General features: G+C 39.2%; 1 protein-coding gene across 5 annotated transcripts in view; it reads right to left on the bottom strand.

Moving 5' to 3' along the window:
- The window catches only part of Patj (PATJ crumbs cell polarity complex component), a 302,257-nt gene that overhangs the window by 219,457 nt on the left and 61,036 nt on the right, over window positions 1-21,764 (bottom strand). For all 5 annotated transcript variants that reach the window (XM_076934632.1, XM_034502319.2, XM_076934635.1 and 2 more), the window contains 2 exons: window positions 15,399-15,560; window positions 10,179-10,310 (listed from right to left, as the gene is read on the bottom strand). In XM_076934632.1, coding sequence (XP_076790747.1) covers window positions 10,179-10,310; window positions 15,399-15,560 — 294 coding nt within the window. The remainder of the gene's footprint in view (window positions 1-10,178; window positions 10,311-15,398; window positions 15,561-21,764) is intronic.

A 21,764-nucleotide genomic window follows, 5' to 3' on the forward strand; every position in this document is an offset into this window, starting at 1 on the left:
GATCTGACCAATGTACTTCTAGGCAAGACAAATACATTCTAGTGAATATAGTAATGAGGAAGTGGTTATAAGGAATAAGGAGCAGAAGTGTTCTGACACTAACTCATGTTTAACTATTTCGTAATATAGCAAAGTACTACACTAGCAAGCCAATTACCACAATGCTACCATATTCAAAATGTGTGTCCACACTAGCAAACCAATTACCACAATGCTACCATGTTCAAAATGTGTGTCCACAAGACACATCTAGTCTACTCAAGACGGATGAACTGGCACAGTTTCTAGTTTCTTGTGTCTTACTGCATCTTAAATTCTGTTAGGTATTGGGAACAGATTTTTCTATGCATCAAACACAGAACAATGCAGCTCCTGAACAACAAAGCAAGCAGAGTTAAAGATCAGCAGACAAGAAGTAGGCAAGGAAACTTACTTAAAACCAAATGTTTAAGTTTACCTACAAGCACAGCTCATGGCTATAAAGTCCAGCACCTCAAACATACTAAGCCAGCGCCCTGCCCCAGCAGCATTCCCAGCTCAAATGGGGAATCAACATTATTCCCACAGGAATATCCTGTGGTCTCCTGAAGAGGAGTACTTTCTCTTAGTCCCTTCCCCTTTTTTTCAGTTATATTGATTGGATAGTAACAGGCCTGGCCCTTTAGTTGTTTCATCTTTTGAAATGTTTATTCCATGCTGTAATTATTCACACATTCAACAGTCAGTCACTCCTTGACCAGAACCTCTGCTGGCTGCATTTTGGGTTGTGTGGGAGTGGGGATGGGGGGGCAAATAGAAGCAAAATGAGGCAAGATGCATATCTGAAAGGATGTGCCCACTATCTAGCTGAAAGGCATGGGGTTCCATCAGGAAGACAGTGTGTACTGAAGTATAACTAAAAACACACTGTCGAAATGTGGATATTCTTAATAATACTGAGCTGTGCATTTTTAAATGTAGAAAGTGAACTTATAAATAAGAAGTAGCCTAGAATCTTCAGAGAAAAAAAATCACAGTCATTGAAATGTTATGTTATAGACGTAAAACCTTAAAAATCTCTCAAGCAGGGGTGGAGAAACGTTCAAGCATAGAGGGCCTATGCTGGTTTGGAGACAACTGTTTCCAGTTCATGAATGGGGCTCCACTCAAAGATCCAACTCTCTCTTCTGCACTTTGTGAGCGGTAAAACACATTCACAAATCAATAAACAGACATACATGTATACATAGTAAAAAAAACTTTTTTAAAAAATGGCTAAAGCTAACTTCTCAAGCATTGATTTTGGAATTTATTCTACTTTTCTAGCCTACTTACTTTCAATTTAAACACAAGTACTAGCTGAGTGATATTAGCCAAATTGTTTTCTTGAAGACTTGTGTTTCTTGTCTCAAATAGAGTTAACAGCAGATATTTTAGAGCTGTCAAGCATGGACTGAAATACTGCATGCACAGCACCCAGGAAGCCCGCAGTATTCATGTTATAATCATTGTTGCCCTTATGGACCTGAGGAAGACCTGAGGAGATACCAATTTCTACGAATATATTCCTTTACCTTCATCTCAGAGTACTTAATTTAGGCCAACTGTGCTAGCATTTGCTAAACCATTTATCATATATGAGTCATATCGCATGAAAATTTAGCTCTGGTCTGTGATCTCTGGCTAGGCACACAAAAGAAGCTTACAACAGCACAGCACCTCGGCCCTCAGTCTTTCAGCAAACAAGACATCTGTGGGCCAGGAAGTTGTCTGACATCCACAGTGGCTGCAGCAAGGACACAGATGCTGTTCACTCTACAGTATGTTTTTGTTTGTAAGCCTTGACAGGTCAATGATATACAGCACACAGCTTGTGCCTAATAAAAACTTTTAAACTAAACAGGAAAAAGGCCAAGGAGTTACATTGAACATCTCAAAGTCAAACATATGTGTTTTATGCTCTGGTAACAAAATATCACATCTCTGAAGAGCTTGGGCCAGGTTGGAGAGATAAATCCTAGTGACCATGAGCTTTGAGAATAATGTGAAGCAAAGCTTGCTAAACACTAATAAGCATGTTTCTCTGGGAAGAAAACTAAACTAACCAGAAATACCTCTGATTGGTAAGTAGGAAAAAAAAAACTGTTTCTGTCTAAAATCAGTGTTCATACATCCTCACCAAAATCTCAAGAACTCAGCTCCACCACTTCCAAGTCCGTCATGGCTAAACTACTACTTGTCTTACAAACAGCGATTTCCAATGACTGCATGTTGGCTTGTGTCAATCATGAAGCACCCTGAGGAAGGGCTATGATTTCCATCTAGAAGTCTGGTCCTCACATCGGACAGCAGAATGGAGTGGGAACTTCTGAAAGAGCCAGGTCTGGAGGTGTGAGAGACTTGTAATGAGCTGCCTTTCAAGACTGAGTTTGTTCTTTAAATCCAAAACCTTTCTGAAGTTGTCATTCTGGTTTATTGTGTAGGAGACAGGGTAAGACCTACTAACTCACTGGGATATATAAACAATGTACCACATGTATAATAACAAGGAACTATACAGAACATGTGAGCATCTTGTACCAATGTTTTAGCTCTCTGAGTTCATTTAACAAACAGTAACAGGTAGTTTATCCACTTCTGAAATACTTACCAAAGGTAATACAACCAGTAGATCCCTCTGGTTCCTCTCCTTAGCAGTTTACTGGGGTGAAGCCAAACTGACATGACCATATTTGTTAAAGGAAAAGTTATCCCACAAGAAAGCTGAGTCCAGGTCACTACCATTTGCTATACATGGCTATTCTCTTTTGTCCCCACTAGACCAATAAGATTTCTTTCCAAACTCGTATTCCAAACCCATGAAATTCTCAGGAAAGTCAGTATCAAACCTGACTTAAGGTCTTTGAGTCCTCAGGCTAACTTCATTCTGAGCAGCTGCCTTATTCAGGCAAACTTTTGATCAGGGCTATCTGGATTTCAAACTGATACACAGAGCCTCTTTGATATCTTAGTATTCTGACCTGCTGCACTGAGCGCTTTGGAGGTTGGTCATCATACTGAACAAAGTACAAACTCAGATGCAAGGATCAAGTTCTCTCTACCTAGCCATTCCACAGGCCTGAAAAGCGGTGCATACATAAGTCATAAGACTCTCCTGCAGCCATAGTCAATCCACTGCATGAAGACATTTGCCAAATGAAGAAGCTTAAAATGTAGAGCTTTCCCACAGAGGCAAAGAAACCAAGTCCTCTAAGAAAGAAACCTTTAGCCCCATTGGCACTAGAGTTTACAGTACCTTCATGTTCATAAAATAAATGTGAAGAGGCATCAGCAAAAGCAAAATTAGGCTTTGTCAGTTCCCCCAAGTCCTTTAAACAAATGGTGATCTTCAAATGCCTTGGTCAATAGCAAGCTATATGCCGTGTGTGCAGAGATGCCAGGTGCCAACAGTTTCCTTAAAGCTTGTCCAAGTATTACAATAAAACTATATAACCTGGCATATACCAATAACCTCTGCATTTTATACTCTAAAAAAAAAAAGGAGAGTTTTGCAACTGACTTATTTATGTTATTGCTATGTGGTAAAATTATGTCATTACTTAACAAATCTGTAAGTTAGGTCCTGTACACTTATCACCTAGAATGACCATAAAGATGATGAACTTCTATGAACTACTAAGACTATCAACTGACAGCAGTATTCACTCAAACTGTCAAATCACTTGGTGAAAAGCAAAGTTCTAGCATGTCACCTCATTTTAGAGCTCAATTCTTGATAAAGAAGATTCAGATTGGTGGAAGAATTAGGAATAGACGGATGTGCACTGATACCAGAGTGAATATTAATACTCTCCTAGCTACAAAAGACAATAAATTACCACTAAAATTACAGTTGAAACAAAATTGATAGTTATATATTGCTATCACTTAGTCCTTTCACATCATAGAAAACCATTAACTTCATGAATTACACACCTGCTTATATTTTCCAGGAGAACCATCTGAATAAAGAAATGGTTCCACATAAGACATCAATTGTAATTCATCTCAACTCTTGTATCTCAAAATGGTGTTCCAGCAATTTGGTAAGAATGTATCAAAATTGAAAACGTGCATGCTCCTCTGGTTAGCATGTTCTTTTCTAGAAGCGTGTCACTAGCTTAACTGTCTCCGTTTTATGAAAGACTACTGCAACAATGCACTACAGTCTTATTTAGCCTACACCACGTGGGTCCTCAGGAAGCTAGCTGAATAAATTATTGTCTATCAACAATAATGTATTATGCAGTCATTAAAAAGAACTAGGTAGCTCAATAAATACTAAAGTGAAAGAAGATGTAATTGGTTACAAAAAGCAGAGTACTTAACAAATGTATGGTATATCTCACTTATGTGTCAAAATGCAAAATTTATATAACAAGAAAACTATTATTTATATAATGCTGTGTTTATAAAACACATCTTGGAGGAAAGACATGAAATACAATGGATTTTCCTGGAAGAGCCATGAGTGACTGTCACAGAAGGCCTGGGTGTACTTTTGAATTTTTATATGATGTGCATTACCAACTTTTAAAACATTTTAATGTGCTCAAAAATCCAAAGATACTTTTAAGTTATAAATGAAATTGATACACCCTTCCCTTTTAGTTTTAAAAGTCTGTGTAAAGAAAATTTGTGGGCTGAACATGTAGCATAGTGGTAAGGAGGCTGCCTGACATCCTTAAGGCTCTGGGTCTTTCTCTGCTGGGCTGCAAACAAAACAGAACGATGGATTCTCTGAGTTAAGAGCTGAAACTGTGCACAAATTCCTCACAGCTCTAAAGCAAACTGTTCCGAGCTCAGCAGTCACTTCAGCTCACTCTGTTTTGTTTTCACAACTGTTTCCTCAGGAAAACTATCTGCACTTTCTGTTTAAGATCATCATCTGCCTATGGCCTTTCACAGGTTTGCAGCATTACGACAATAATCACATGTGATTCAACCCCACAACAGCATTATCTGTCTATGGCCTTCCAAACATCCTTACAGCAGGACCGACGTCCTAATGTGTGACTCAGCTCTCACTGAGACAACCCGAAGTCTTTCCAAAATACATGCTTTGGCCAAGATTGAGTCATTCAAGAGGGAGAAAAATGAAGAATAGGATGTAGGTGGGGGGAGAATTATTGGTTAATAAATTTTCCCTTCTAAATCACTGAAATTTAAAAGTACCAAAGATGGCAACGTCATGGCTAATGTCAAACATTTTCAGTGAATTATAATCATGAGGGGTTACTCAAAGTTCAGCATAAATCAAAACACCAGAAAATATCCACTTGCTCCGTTTAAATTTATAGGGTCAACTGAAGGTAAAATCCATATAGTTCAATCTTTGCAAGCTTTTTGGTAGAAATCAGAAGTTACAGTCTCTCAGGCTACCAAATTACTTTATTAAGAAATGTTAACCCGTAAGAACAAGGTTCCAAACTAGAAGTCATTTTCTTCTGAAGCACTAGCTCTTACATGGTGCAGAAGGACACACTGCATTAACCAATTCTTAATATTTACTTAATTTTCATAGACCAATACAAGGAGAATGCTACTTGTCAGCTTACTCTTTTAAAAAAAATTTCCAATTAGAAAAACAAGATTTACTATAAGGATGTCCCATTTTTAAAAAATGTATGCAAAAATCCTAAAAAAAAAAATAATATCATACTATATTTAAAAGCAATGGGATGTCAGCCCAATTGCTTGAGTGCAAATTTCACTTCTTCCGTATTCCCGTTGTATGAACTTGGACTTAACACCTAACTTATCTGTCCCTCAGTTTCCTTACTTGTTAAATAGGGATTACATGTTTTTTTTGTGAGAAATTTATAAGCTAACACATGTAAAACAGAGACTACCACATAATTAATACTTGACACCTGCTACTGCTGTTACATTTGTATTAGTGCTGATATAAATGAGTATTAATAATATTCCATGGAAATAATATTCAAAGAATGGTGAGTTTATATATAAAAAGTTAGAGGACCAAAGCTAAGACAACTAAAGTACAAAACGGAACTCTCATTACAGACTAGTAAAGATGCTATGAAGAATGCAGCCAGAACCGGGAAATGGGGAGTGGGCAGAAGTGCCTGCTGTACAAGTCTGACCTAACATTCTTCCCAGAATGGAATAGACAGGAAAGGAGTGAACCTACTCCAGAAAGTTCTCTGGCCTCCATGCATACACCTGCATACCTGGAATCATGCTCCCATGTGCGAGTGCACATGCACACATGTGTACACACACACACACATACGTACACACATAATAAAAATAATACTATTGAAAATTTGTAAACTTATGGACAAATTTCCCAGGTGCTCTGATGCTTTGAGAAAGAGCTGACCATCAAACTTCAATGCTCTGTCTCCACCACTCAATACATGGAGATTCACAAGCTAAACACCCAGAACAGGATTTTAGCCAGACTCTGTGGGGACAGACTTGACCTCAGCTCATATCTCAGCCAACAAAAGCTTTATCCTAAAATCTAACCTGCATTATAGTTACTGTTTTCTCCTTTTCCTTGTCCCAATCTAGTGTCAAATGTATGCACATGAGTGAGTTCCCACATTTGCTCTTTGGCCATATGACTGCCGCTAGAATCCCGTGTCAGACTCGGCTCCTTCATTTCAGAGCAGGCGTCTCGGCTTTATTATGCTGTACAAGGTCTATCAATACTAGGACTGCCAACTTGCTGAGATAGCCACCCACTCCATCATTCCATGGATCAATTCAAGGTCCCTAATCTATTCACTCATGCTTTCTTAAGGTGCAGCTAAATTATGTAAAAACTAAACTTTGGAGCGCTAATTCTTAGGGTGACTCACATACGGCTCTCTGGAAGTGACTGCATGATAATAATTTCATGGTTAAATTCCAACTCCATTAAACAAAGGTATCTACTTATTAATTTTCCTAATCTAACTATATAGCTAAAATTTATATAGTTTGAACACACTGCAGTATGCACACAATTGAGGGGTAATAACAACTGTTGTGCTGATTTTGTAAATTGAGTGATGGTTAACAGTGCTCATGTTTTCATGTAACAGAAGATTTTCTTTCCTTTACACACAAACTTACTTAATCCATATGATCTTTTGCATGTGATATCGCTATACCTGTCCTAGAGAAGTTACATCTAGGAGACAGATGTACAAATTTTTCAGTTCTTGGGGCAGAGGAAAATTCATTAACTAGAAAAACAGTTAACTGAAATTAATGCTCAAAAGGAAAGCTGCAACCTCTTCAACATGGCTAATGTACACCCTTACCATAGAAACCATCCCCAGTTCCTAACACTGGAAAGGGCTACAGTGTTCCTACAGTACTACTTAGTGTAGACATGCTAAACCTGGGAGGGCCAGCTCTCCCTTAGTCTTTTTCAGTCACTTAAGAAGTTTATACAAAACACATCAGATATGGAAATCCCAAGAGCATGGCCTCTGATAGCATCTGCTACTCCTCTACTTAATGTTGTAAACCCTATTTTTCAAATTTAGAATTTTTCACCTGATTCTAAGGGTTATACAATTAAGTAAATTAATAAACTTACCACAAATCAAATTTTAAATTGCATTTCCCTATTATCTGAAGACGTTGGTGGGTAATGGTTTTTTTTCACACCCCTGATAAATGATGCCTATATACCCAGCTGTGGGAGTGCTTAACATCTGACTGAGGGAAAATACCAAGCGTAAAAGCGAATGCTTTCCTTCCAAAGTGGGGCTATTGAAGACACAAGCTGATCCATTTTACCTGAATTAAAGTAACATTAGGAAATTAAGGAGCCTTCTATCAGTTCTTCAAAACACACAAATACAGAAGAATTTTCTAGTACTATTTTTTAACAGTAGAATTACATCATACAACCTGAACAGAAATCAGTGTCTATTTATATAGATTGTGAGAAGGTGCAGGAAAAACAAACAAGCAAAACTAAACATTTATAAATGACAATATTCAAAATAGAAAACAACAGAATCCAAAATGTATACCTCTGAGAACATACTGAGAAAACAATCCACATTAGAACAACCATTTTTAAAAGTACAGAGCTCAAAACTGGTTGTGATTTCCTGCCAACGAGGCATAAAACTGAGAGGCTTACAAGTTTTCCTTTCCTTCAGAACTCTATCAAGCTCAGAGATAATTTTCTGCTTTAAGGTGTATAACACTAAAACCAGGAAGCTCAGGGCTGTAACTGCTGGTTAGCTGTCTGAGTTACACACCCTTAGCAGTGAAAGTAGACAAATCAATAACTATTTAAAGCTTACAGTTGTTCTAAGCAATCGACAATAAAATATATTTATCAATTAACAATGAAAATACAGAGATCTCTAAAATAATGAAAACTAGCTGACCATCAAAATCACATTTAAAAAGTGTTTGCAAATTAAACCTCAGCATGAAAAATGGTTAACAAATTCACACTGACATTTGTTGATTTAATTCCAGTGAGTTTTGGCTGACCTAAATTTTACTGAGTCTTTTATTGGCTACATATTAGGGGATAGGTGACACTTCTAAAGTACAGTACAGGGAACCAAGAGTTCTTACGAGAATCTTACAATTAGATGCTTCCTGTTGCCACTATTTCCCAAAATGTTCATTTCAAATCAACAACTCATAATTCAATAATATTCTAAAAGGAAGTTCTAAAAGCAGAGGCCTATCTGGCCCAGAAATATGCCAGCAAAAACGTAATTTAAATCTTACATAATGTTCTAAGTATTTCTCTTGTACTCTATTCTCTATCACATTATTATATTAAACAGTGATTTCAGAGACTGGAGAGATGCTTCAGCAATTAAGAGCACTTGTTGTTCTTGCAAAAATCCCAAGTTTACTTCCTAACACCAACATGCCATCTCCAACTCTCCAGAACTCCAGTTCCATGGGATCAAATGCCCTCTTCTTAGTTCTGCAGCTACCAGGAACACACACTGTACACACAGAGCATGCAAGCCAAACATTTATAGCCATAAAATACATGTTTAAAAGAAAAGGTTCAGAGTAGCAAGCTGGCTCAGTGGGTAAAGGCATTAGCTGCCAAGTCTGACTGCCTGAGCTTTATCTTCAAGACCTATATAGTAAAAAAGAGACCTGACTCCAAGTTGCTCTCTGACCTCCATGTGGGTACATGAGCATACACCTATACCCACACCATTAATTCATTGAATGAATGAGTGAGTGAATGAATGAATCTAAATTTAAATCTGGTTTTATATAATTTTGCATTTTATGGGCTTTCATGGAGTACATCTTGCTTTATTAACATTGTGTTTAGGTTACACTAGTTTTAAAGTGTGCACTTTAATAGCAAAGGGATTTTTTTGTCCCAGCTTTAATTTCCCTCAATGATCAGAGGTCCAATGGCGGAAGAGTAGGTGGTAAGTTGCTATAAAATAAAGGTGTCCTACTGTGTGCTCCAGTGCTCCCAACCCTGTATCAGTAGTCTTAATTCAGTCAGAACTGGAGCCATAATAAATATTTAACTACAAAGGTGTTATGCACCATCAGCAGATAGTTTCACCAAGAATATTTCTATTTGAATTCATTAAAACTAGCAGGTAAGCAAAGCCATAGAAGTCTTCATATGACAGGAAGGACAGACACGAGAGTGGGGATATTTGCTAATGTGCACAGGTTTCTTTCTGCTTGCTTCTGCTTTAGGAGACATGGTGTCATTTATAACCCAGATTGGCACTGAAATACAAACTACCCTTGAACTTACTCTCCTCGTACCTCAGTATCCAGGTTTCTTTTTGAACCTTACTGTGAAAATGGCAATGATTATATAACTTATACACTAAAACAACTTAGGTGAATGCTCTAAATAAGTATATTTCACAATACATGAAATATATTTCAATAGTTCTGGACCCATTTTTTAAAGCTTACCAAGTTCCAGTCTCTAAAAGCATCGACTTTATCATTGCTACCAGTTGTTTCATCACCATATTCACTAAGAGCTACCAACCATAAAGAAAGCAACAGAACGAGTACTACCCTCCTTTGGAATTCAGTTTTACTTGAGTTTGGTGAATGCTTTAAACAATTACTAATTCATGCAATGACAGCATAAACCAACAGTCAAAAACAAACAAACAAAGCCACAACATAAACCAAAACCCCTCCCAGCAGGTCCCCCACACCTGATAATCCAAAATGCTGAATCCTAAGCCTTTGCAGTCTTTCACCAGCTCCACAGTCTTGACTTCAGGAGACCACAGGGCTAATTCTCCATCGTCATCATCTTCAGTGCCGACATCTACACTGTGGTCAACCTGAAAGAGCAAGGATGGTAAATGCTGGAGTCACTGTCCTGTTCTAAAAAGAACTCAGTTTCATTTCAAACAGGGAAGTGTCTCTGGCATGCATAGTTAGCTTTTTGCTCTTTGTAGACGGGGCATGCACTGGGAACTCACACTCAAGGTCAAAGCTTCATAAAACATCCCGACATTCAAACTGCAGAGCTCTCACACGTTTTTCAAATAGTTTAACGCAAGTGTTAACACTGACCTCTTATACTTCAATGAGGTCTGTCATCCCATTAGAAGCATAAAAGGAAAAATAGGTAATTTAAATAAAAATGTAAACTTCATGCAAAATAGAGGCACATAGATATTTTAAAAGCAACACTATAATCATAACTTTAGTCAGAGACAGAAAAAGAGAACAGTCAGGGCTCAAGGAAACTAGTCCAGAAGATTCCACGGAAGTTTTACTAGAAAAGAACAAGAAGAGGGAAGGGGAGGAGGAGGAGGCAGCGGTGCTGGCTGCGGCAGCACAGGTGTGGCATCAGCCACTGGCAACTCCCTGAGCACTGGGGAATTCTCCAAGTAGGAACAGGGAAAACCTGGTCTTAGAGGAAGTGAGCTCGTTCAAATGACCAGCCTCCAGGTTCTCTTTCAATTCCCACTCCCTGACATCTCTCTCTTACAGACGCCCCATCCCCACCCCCCAGTTTTTTTAGAAACCCAGGGAAGTAAAACGAGACAGATCAACTACTCAGGGCATTTCTAGCACAGTATTATTTTTCTCCAATTAATGTTTCCAAAAGTACCTTGTCCTTCCACAGCCTAAACAACAATTTAGTTTTTTGAAGCAGTCTTAATAGTTCAAGCTAGCTTGGAACTCACTATGCAGCCCAGGCTGACCTCAAATTCACAGTAGTTCTGCCTCAGTCTCCTGAGTGTTGGGATTACAGGCATGAGCCACATATACGGCTAAACAACAGCTTTTCAAAGCAGATTCTTAAAATCTTTGATACTCTCAGTAAATAAAATGGAAACTTATCATTCCTACAAACAGAACTGAGAGACTGGTATAGGAAAATCATTTAAAGGCACCAATGGGAAGGCTCTATAATGGGGAAAGAGTACAAAGCAACTTTCATAATGAGAAATGGTTCAGATAAAACTATTGTTGCGTAGCTATGGAACACCCAATACACGATGGGCAGAACCTACATACAGGAACAAGTTCTTGGTTCTTGACTGACCAAACCTGAAGTAAGGGAACCGTCCCCACTGTTAATCTCCACATATTTCAGTTTGATGTGAGACATTATTTTTTATTATTTAAAAAATGTTACTCTTGTTGTGTGGATGCACGTGTTGTGGCATATGAGTGAAGACTGAAAAACCTCAGTTAAGTCAGCTTCCTCCTTCTACTTTCCATGCTTTCCAGAACAGAAACCTGCCAAGCCATCTCATCGACCTGGAAAAGGATATGTTTAAAAAGAAAATACTTCCAGCTTCCAATAAAATGTTTCAAAGGCTTTTATGATTGGGATAGCATGGGTGTATACTCACTGGCCAATGAGAATTAGAACTGTTGCAATGCCACCTAACTGCAGAGTTTTAACAACGTTAAGACAGAGCCGGAAAGATATGCCAGCAATTAAGCAATTAATACTTGCTGCTCTTCTAGAGGATCCCAGTTCTGTTCCCAGCACTTGCACTGGGCAGCTCACACCTGCCTGTGACTCCAGCACAAGTGGATCTAACGCCCCCTTTTGACCTTGAAGGGTACACACTCAGCATACACTCATAAAGACACACATATGTACACATAAAGGAAAACAATTTTTTAAAAAAGGAGTAGAAGATTTTATCAGGATAAATGAAACACAGAGAACACTTGGAAAAGAGCCAACATTTTAAGAGCACACATATAACCACAAAGCACAAGTGTATAAAGATTTCATGGCACCCTATGTGCACACTCTGCACCGGACTGGACTGTATCACTGATACATCAATTCTGCATAACTCCAGTCTTTACAGAGACAGAAAGCCATCAGCTAACAGGCAGCAGTGTTGACAACTGGCCTGTTTCAGGCTGCTGTTCACTACTCCACAGGATGGTGGATGGGAACACAGAGTCAGCAAGCTGGGCTGATGGTTGACACCTGACAGAACTAAACTCAAGGTCTATTTATCCAGCTTCACAGGGAAGCCACCACACATACTACAGTTTACTGAGAATAGTAAAAGTTACAAAGGTTGAGATGCAGCCCATTCTTGAAAGTTGTGTTGTTTTAAGAAAGGCTGTACTCTGTAGTGAACATGGATAGCCTGGAACTTGATATGCAGACTAGGCTGGTGTTGGGGGCCGACTTTTAGCAGAAAGCGGCTATCAGCTTTGCAGCCATCTTGAGCCATATACCCTGACATGAGATTTAAATTACAATAGCCTACAACAGCTGAGAACACTCCAATAATCTTGGTTTAGATACCTTGAGATTAAAGGTGTGTGAGATTAAAGGTGTGTGACTTAATAGTATACTTAGAAGTATAGAGATCAGAGTTAGAGACAAGACCTAAGGGCATGATTAAAGGTGTAACTTAGAGGTGTGGCTTAGAAGTCAGACTATAGAAGACAGAACCAGAGATCAGAGAATATAGACTGAGATCAGAGACTATAGAGGGATCATCAGAGACGAATCTCAGACATTAGGTAGAATCTGCCGTCACCCTCGCTCTTGCTGAAGCCCGACCTGCAGACCGGAGCAGCAGCTTGGGCCGAGATACAGTGGCCGCCCAAACGTGGGTCGGCCCGGGCCTCAACATTTTGCTCAGGCCGAAACATATTTTAGTCGCCCCAACGTGGGACTAATGCGGTCCCCAACAGGCTGGCCTTGAACTCACAGAGCTCTGCCTGCCTCTGTCTCCTGAGTGCTGAGATTAAAGACATATAACACCTTAATTTTTTTTTTCTTCTTTTACATTAAAACAAGTGTCAGAAGATGGAAGGTGGTGGTTCTCTCTTGTGATCCCAACATTTGGGAGGTAAACGCAGGTGGTTCTCTGTGAGCCCAGCCTAGTTACAGATCAAGTTCTAGGGCTACTCAGAAAAATCTGGTCTGGGAGACAAATAAAGACAACATCACTCACAGACACTCACACACACACACACACACACACACACACACACACGCGCCCCACCAGGTATCAGCTAGGCACAAAGCACACATCTATGTTAGCCCAGCAGAGACCGAGGCAATATTATGAGTTCAATTCAAAGCCAGACTTGATCTAAAAACTAGGCCTGGGCTAACCTGGGCTATATAATAAAGGAGGAGAAAGTGGAAGCTATCAATCAAGAATCTGAAGTTCTTTTATATGTAGTACAGAAACCAGCAACAGGAGATCGCAGAAATGGCCTATGCCCAAAAGGAGTTGACAACCTTCTTAGAAAAGCATGAGTTACCCATGTTCAAGGATCTATAGCACAGTACCAAACTGAACATCAGTTATAGACTTTCTGGTAATTTAGGGAATCAGAAACAAAGATGGTAGGTGGGCGGGAGGCTTCAGGAAAAGCATGGCTGACATTCTTGGAGCTCTCTACCTGCAGGTATAATGCTAAGAGCTAGGCACATGTTACTTTATTGCCTTCTCACATGAGCTCCAGAGAACTCCAAGTTCTGTAAGCAGTCACCTTTGTCTTAGTTACTTCTTTAATGCTTAGATAAGACACAATGACCATGGTAACTTGTCAAAGAATAAGTCTATTTTGGGCTTACAATTTCAGAAGCTGAATCCATGACCATCATGACAGAGAACAGCAGGCATGGTACTGGGGTAGTAGCTGAGAGCTTATCAGCTCAGCCACAAGCATAAGGGGTGGGGGGAGCAATGAAGAGGGAGGGAGAATGCTGGCAATGGCAAGGGTTTTTGAAATCTCTAAGCCTGTCTCTAGTGACACACCTCCTCCATCAAGGCCACACTTCTAATCTTTCCCAACCGGTTTTACCAACTGTGGATCAAAAATTCAAACACATGAGCCTACTGGGGTCATTCTAATTGAAACCATCATGGCATTCTTCACAATAGAAGCAGAAATCAAGGTCATCTGTCCAAAGATGCACAAAGTATGTAAGAAGGGTTAAGGTGTACGAAACTTCAAAGATGAACTCAGTTGAATTATAAGTCAAAGGGCGGGTAGGTAAAAAGAAAGGCCCTCCACTAAACTGCTTGTGTCTGCCAAGTGTAGGACCCCGAAGAGCTGCCATGCCCTGGCTGAGACTTTTCGTGTGCTGCTGTCTACCAAGTAACATTCTGTGGTTTTTCTAAGATCAAAACATCATGATGTAGGCATGGTACCCCAGGCAGGGAATTTACAATTGACAGCCCACTGTCCCCCAAGTTGAGTTCCTGTTTGTATTTTTCCTTCCCTGGCTTGCTGTATATATTGAACATGCTCAGTAAAAGTTTTGGCATTCTCTCTTAACGAATGACCGAAGTCTGTGTCTTCCTTTAATCTCCCAGGCCTACGCCGGAGCACGGTACTGTGGTGGCGCTGGCAATGTCAGGCAAGAAAGGAAGTGGCATAAAGATGATGCTCCAAAAGGCATGCGATGCCAACACATGTCCTAACACCTCCTTCCACAATTGCAGTGCATTTAGGAAAGACATCCAACAGCAGAGGAATTGCTGACCTGTGTTCTGATCTTCTGCATTTATGGTAGCTTCTACCCTCACTCTGAAGTTTATCAGAATTTTTCATATTTGTAAAGTTCTCAGAAAGAAAAGACTAAGATAGTCAATACTCACAAACAATATACCTTTGTGAGGATGAAATAAGTTGAAATAGAAAGAAAAGCCATAAATCCAGACAATTAATTTTTAATAATAGTTGTTTTTTTAACAAGTTTTCTAAAATCAGATTGATATACATCATTGTCACTGACATTATCAGGGAGTTCTAGATAGCCAAATGTAAATCCAGAATTTCAAACATTCAACGTGTTGCCTAGCCAAATAAAACTGAATAGGGTGTGGCAGCTGCCTTTCTACTGGAACACCCTCTTTAGAGTGGCCCTGATAAAGGACAAATATATAATAGCCACACTCAGCCCTTCATACCTCTGCCTCAAGAAGAGAAGGTTCCATGGTTCTTGGCTCATCAACTGAGGCCTCATCATCAAACAGCCGACGGCAGCAAACCAAGGTAAATGGTGGGGGCACTTCTTTAAGAAAGGAGACTGCTTCTCGGCGAGACTTCCCATAAAGCTGAATGCCATTGACCTAGGATGACAAGGGCTGTCAGCTGTGAACAGGTGCAAAATTAAGAAGCAAACAAAAAGAAAACAGGATGGTATTTCACTGTTCTTGTAAACAAAGGCCCTAAAATTACCCATATTATTTATTTTATTAATAATTTAAAACTAAATCTAAATTAAGGGTGAATCTTGATTGAAAAAAATTCAGGCTACACCTTGACTGAAATGGAGAGAATAAAGTATAAAATGTGTGCCAGGCAGCACGATTCCTGCGTAAGAGATCTAATGGTTCACATCTCTGAGGTTTCTTCTTTACATAAGCCAATACTGCATTCTTTCATCTTTCTGTCATTCCCTAAATGCACTAACTGTCCCTGTCAGCCTCCTAACACCCAATTCCCTCTGTGTTGTCACTGTAAGTCTGTTTGCCTAACAACATGTGAGCACATCTGATACAGAACAGTTGGTGTTTCTTGTCAGTCAGCACACCCTTCCTCAGTGAACACACGCCAGAGCATCACCTTAGCACACAGAGCTATAGCAGCAACAAGTGTCCCAGCACCACTTGAATTCCCATACGCTGGGCTGGTGCAACATCACAGAAGTGCGCAGTTCCCAAGTTCACTGAAGTGTGACCTACCTTTCAAAAGGATATTTTTTCCTTGTTAATTAATGATTAATTCCTATCATCAAATATCATGTATATTTTAATACATCAAACTTTGGACCAAAGATGATTTAGAAATCTAGACTGAGTGTATTGTGATTTTCACATATGGTTTTAGCTCAAAGTCTTCTCATGTCACATAACAGGTAGGACTGACTATAACAGGAGCACCCTTTCCACAGATCTACCACTGCACCAGAGAGAACACAGGAGAACACTGGGTTGCTGGAAGCACTCTGTCAGCTGTAGCATTACTTGGAGTCATCTGTCCCTAGGAACCACTTTCAAGTTTGTGACACACCCAGTACCTAACCATCAAACCAGACATATCATCCTGTCTCTCATTATTCAGACATAGAGTAAAACAATAGTAATGACAAAAACACCTCATGGAGAATCTCAACTTCTCTCTCCCTCTCTGCCTCTCTCAAGTCATTATGATGATGAATGAGTCTGAAGAACAGCAGACCCAAGAGCAAGCAGTCTTCCTTGGAAGAATTCAAGTCAACCTCGACACAGAACACTGGTCATATAACATCTACAATACTAGGCTAAGAAACAAGAACAGAAAGCTCTAGAGTCAAGTGGACAGTAACCTCTATTAAATACACAAAGAGATACAAAGGAAACAGAAACTCTAATCATATACAATTACTAGTTTGTGCTTCAACAAATTAGAAAGTCACTTTTCAGGTTGCAATCTTAGAGTACCTTTAAATATTTATTTAGTTCATTATTTATTCATTTGAATTGTCTCCACTTATTATAGCAGTGCCTGGTAGTCCTCTTCACTACCTACTGCTAAAAAGATTGGTCATATTTCCCATTACCAACCCCTGGCTAAGGGGATTTATGGCTGCTGTAAATAGCTGTTCTGGGCTGAGACTTGGCATGGTCCTCTAACCCCAAAGCATATTTGTGTTTCTGGTTTTAAGCTCTAAGAAGTACATTAAACACACTGGGGCTGGAAGAAAAAAATGAGGAGGAAGGCGAGAAGGCAAGAACAGAAGACAGGCAGAGAGGGAGAGGGGACCAAAGAGACCAACCAAAAGTTTATGTGGCCAACTTCGAAGGTTTTCTTTTAATGTGTACATTCACTTAACTTGGAATTTTTATTTTAGATTTTTTTTTTTTTTTTTTTTTTTTTTTTTTTTGGTTTTTCGAGACAGGGTTTCTCTGTATAGCCCTGGCTGTCCTGGAACTCACTCTGTAGACCAGGCTAGCCTCGAACTCAGAAATCTACCTGCCTCTGCCTCCCAAGTGCTGGGATTAAAGGCGTGCACCACCACCGCCCGGCTTATTTTAGAATTTTTAATTAAAAATTCACAATATTCCTCAAAGTCCTTGAGCCTGAGACCTTCTTTTAAGTGACACTGAGTCTTAATTATGCAGACTTGTTAATTAAAAAATGCACATGAGTCGAGGCTTCCAGAGCACTGACTTTACACATAAGCTTGTTCATGTCTGTCACAGTGATAACAAAGCCAATCCTCTTTGTGACAGAAGCGCTACAGATTATATGGATGGCAGCTCTTTAGACCCTCACAAACATACAGTAGAAAAAGAGGAAGAAACTGATTTTCTTATATGTTAAACAGCACACACTGGGACACATGTGGGGCAAATTCAGAACCCAGGGCACTTCTCTGCCTCTTGATCTAGGCTTCTTTCTGTAGTCAGCTTTTGCTACTTTGTGAGTTCTTTCTTCCACCCTTCTCCACCCTTGCAATCCCCTAATACTAGATAGGAGAGGAAAAAAAGTATAGAAAGAAAAGGGGGTGACATTATCATTAGACTACTTCATGTTGATTAGGGAAAGTCAAGTTCCTTAGGGTAAATTATTTCTTTCTTCTTTTTCCTCTTCCTCTTCTTCCTTCTCTCTTCCCCCTCCTCCTCTTCCTCTTCTCTACTCATAATTACTTAACAAACCGCAACCAACAACCTACCCTGACTCTTGGGGCCCTAGCATTTATATACATTCTGAAAAGTCCTCAGAATTCCAAAAGCACACAATCAAAGGAACTATCTATAGCTGGCAAAATCCAGCCCCAGCTAGAGCACAGTACAAATCATAGTCAGCTGCTATTAACCTGAGACAGACCCATATCCCACACCTGGGATTAAATGAAAACATATGTTATTTCTGTGATTTTTAAAGAAACCAAAATTCCAAAACTGTCACATGTTTCTGTATCTCAACTTTCCTTACCAGAATCTACATTTTAGACGTCACATTGAGGCCATGAATAACACTGAGAACAGAGCACTTGACTCCCATGCAGAAAGCTAAGCTTGCTCCCCAGCACAACTTTAAAAAAGAAAAAGAAGAGAGGCAGAAGACACCCAGGGGTCCACCCTCAGTAGAAGCAACTATGCATATGGCAATATATGGTGGGGAGATAGGAGAGAAAGAGAAGAATGCTTTGATCACTATGAGGGGAGATCTAGAAGAACTGTCTGATGTGAGTAGCCTGCCTGACCAACTGAGGTCATGGAGAAATCCTGGCCCATGCTGCAGCTATGGGCCATATCTAGGTCTGTGGCCATGCAGCAGCTGGGGTCTGTGTTGATGGTTATTACCACTACATATTACCACTACAGACCATGTAGACATTCCTGGTGTGGGCTGCCGCCTGGGACCATACCATGGGCTGTGCAGAGCTGGCCCTGCCCCTCACTGGCTGTGGCACTGAAGAGAGCTATCCACAACCCTCACCAGCTGTAACACTCAGAAAGCAGGTCCTAGACCATGCCTGTGTAGCACAGTAGAGTTGGCCCTGAAGATGTGAGCACAGGAAAGCCTGCCCTGCTCCTTGCCTGCTGCAGCATTGGGTGAGCTCTCCAAGGCAGTCCCAGGGAGCAGAAGTTAGAGACATCAAACCAGATCAATGACTCACTGCAATGAACATTTGTAATTAAAGATGTGTGGACAAAGGAGTGTACTGTGGAACACACTACAGCTTCCACAAGGAGATCTTTTGTTTTTTTTATTTTGTTGGTTGGTTGGTAGGTAATGCTTTTGTTGTTGTTGTTCCTTTGTTGTTGTTGTTTTTAATTTTTAATTTTCTTTTAGGAAAGGAAGGTTGCAAGGGCAATACGATAGGATGGGGAGATAAGTGAGACTGAGGTACATGATGTGAAATTCACAAATAATAAAAAGTTAAAAATAAAAAATAAAAGAATGAACGAGAAGAAAGTAAAAAATGTTTATGAAACTGTGTTAACTTTGTGTTAATGTAAAAAGGTCATAACACTCCCTCACCCCCCAAATGTTTAGACTCCTGTTATAACACTTAGTTTTTCGTTTTACAAACACTTTGTTTGTAAAGGCCCAGAGTATTCTAACCTTAGATAGAGAACAGGGAACTATGTTGACAAGTGTTGGGTGGATGGGGATGCCATGTTCAATCTACTCTAACCATCCAACACTGCTCTAACATACAGCACATAGCAACCACTTTACACTCTGGGTCCCTAGATTTCACATATAAAAAGTATTCATTGGTAAACTCAGTCACATATACCTTACCATCTAGAACTATAAAATGAGCTATCAATTAAATTGATTTTATTCTTTATCTTGTTTCTCAATTGCAAATAATTACATATCACACCAATAGTCTCCACTACACAGATTACTGTCTCAAAACTATGGCTATGCCTTGCCAATCAGGAAAAATATGACCTTAGGCCCAGAAAGAAAACATTAGTCATCCAGTAAAATTCATGGCATAAATCTTCCATATGCAGCTCAAGCACTCTTGTCAATGATATAAAAATAACCACCTTTCATCAATAAAGAATGATGAGTATTTGAGGAGATGGGTATGTTTAACCCGACTTAACTGATACAGAACACACACCCTTATCAAGACATCAGGCTATCCCGTTGACAGGTACAGCCTACAGCCTACTCAACAAATGATGCTGACAAAACTGCATTTCTACAAAAGTATAAAATTTGACTCTGGTTTTTCACCTTGTACAAAAAATCAAGTTAAAATGATCAAACATCTTAATTTCAAATATGAAACACAGAAACATCTAAAAAAAAAAAAAAAAGCCGTAAGAGTTAGCCTTCAGGATACTGGGTTATAGAAGAACTTTTTGAATAGAACACCAATAGCACCAATAGCACCAATAGCACAGACACTAACCCAAGTGTCAACCAATGGACAGCATCAAAATGAAAGATTTGGAAGAAGCAAGGGAAATAAGGAGCAGTGCAGAGAGCCTAAAGAATGGAAGAACCCCTTTACCAGCTACACTTTAGACAAGGTTGATATCCAGATTTACAAAGAATTGTAGACACCCAATGCCAAGGAAACTGCTAAGCAATACGAATGAACTAAAAAGATACTTCTTAAAAAGCAAACAGCAATGGCCAATGTTTTTATAGGCATTTATTTATCCCTGAGTCATCAAGGGAATGCAAATTAGAACTACAGAATGGCTATCATCAACATACCCGAGAACAGCTACTGAGAGGCTGCCGATTATTCACTATAGTGGAAATCAGTGTGGAGGTTTCTCAAAACTAAATACAGACCTACACTTGAACCCCACTATTTCACACCTTGGCGCACACCCAGAGAGTTTCATACCTGGCCAAAGAGATGTTTGTACTCCTGTGTCCATTGCTACCTTATTCACAACAGCAGAAAAACAGAACATAGTTCTCCAACAGCAGGTGGATGGGTAAGAAAAGCAGGTACATATATGTAAGACTGAATACTAGTCAGCTCTCAAGAAAAAAATGTAACTACAAATTTTTCAGGAAATTGGGTGGGCTTAGAATGTTTACTATTAAGTGATGTCACATAATCTCAGAAAGAAAATGCATGTTCTCTCTCATATGCAGGATCTAGGCAATAATACATGTATATATGTAAACAAATATATATGTAGGTACAGTATAACATATAGAAAAGAGAACAAAAATATTAGAAGATAAGAAAGGAACAAATGTAGGTCATTATAACACAAGTTATAAAACAGAATATAAAGCTAATTGCTTTTCTAGTTCTAATTGCCATGGGTTTTTAATTTTTCGTAACAGTCAAGAGCATAAAAATGTATTCAACAGTGAAATTGTAAAATTCAATGTGAAGCTACACAGCTTTAGTTCCAAATGGCTATTCTAATTATCTAGGAATTTGCTGAGATGTATAGATTGGGTCTGGTTAATTTCTATGTATGATTTTTACTTTGAGATTTTAATAAATAATAAAGTTTATAAATAAAAAACAAAATAATAAATTACTAAAATAAGGGCTGGTATTAACAACAAATAAGTTCGCTGGGAGTATACACGCCAAGCATACATAAGGCCCTGAATTCAATCATCAATACAAACAAACAAGCAAGCAATTTACTACATCTTACAATAGGATTCTAAAACCTTCTCCTCCCATACTTAAGACAGAACTTTATATCTGTTCATATCAGTCAAAAACTCAACTCAGTATTTCTCTCAACACACTCTTTTAGGCTGGTGACAACTACTAATTAACCACAGGTGCATCCAACTTGTATGTCATCCTTTTCATTTCACTTTGATCA

This window comes from Arvicanthis niloticus, chromosome 5, assembly GCF_011762505.2.
Source record: "Arvicanthis niloticus isolate mArvNil1 chromosome 5, mArvNil1.pat.X, whole genome shotgun sequence".
Taxonomy (NCBI): Eukaryota; Metazoa; Chordata; class Mammalia; order Rodentia; family Muridae; genus Arvicanthis; species Arvicanthis niloticus.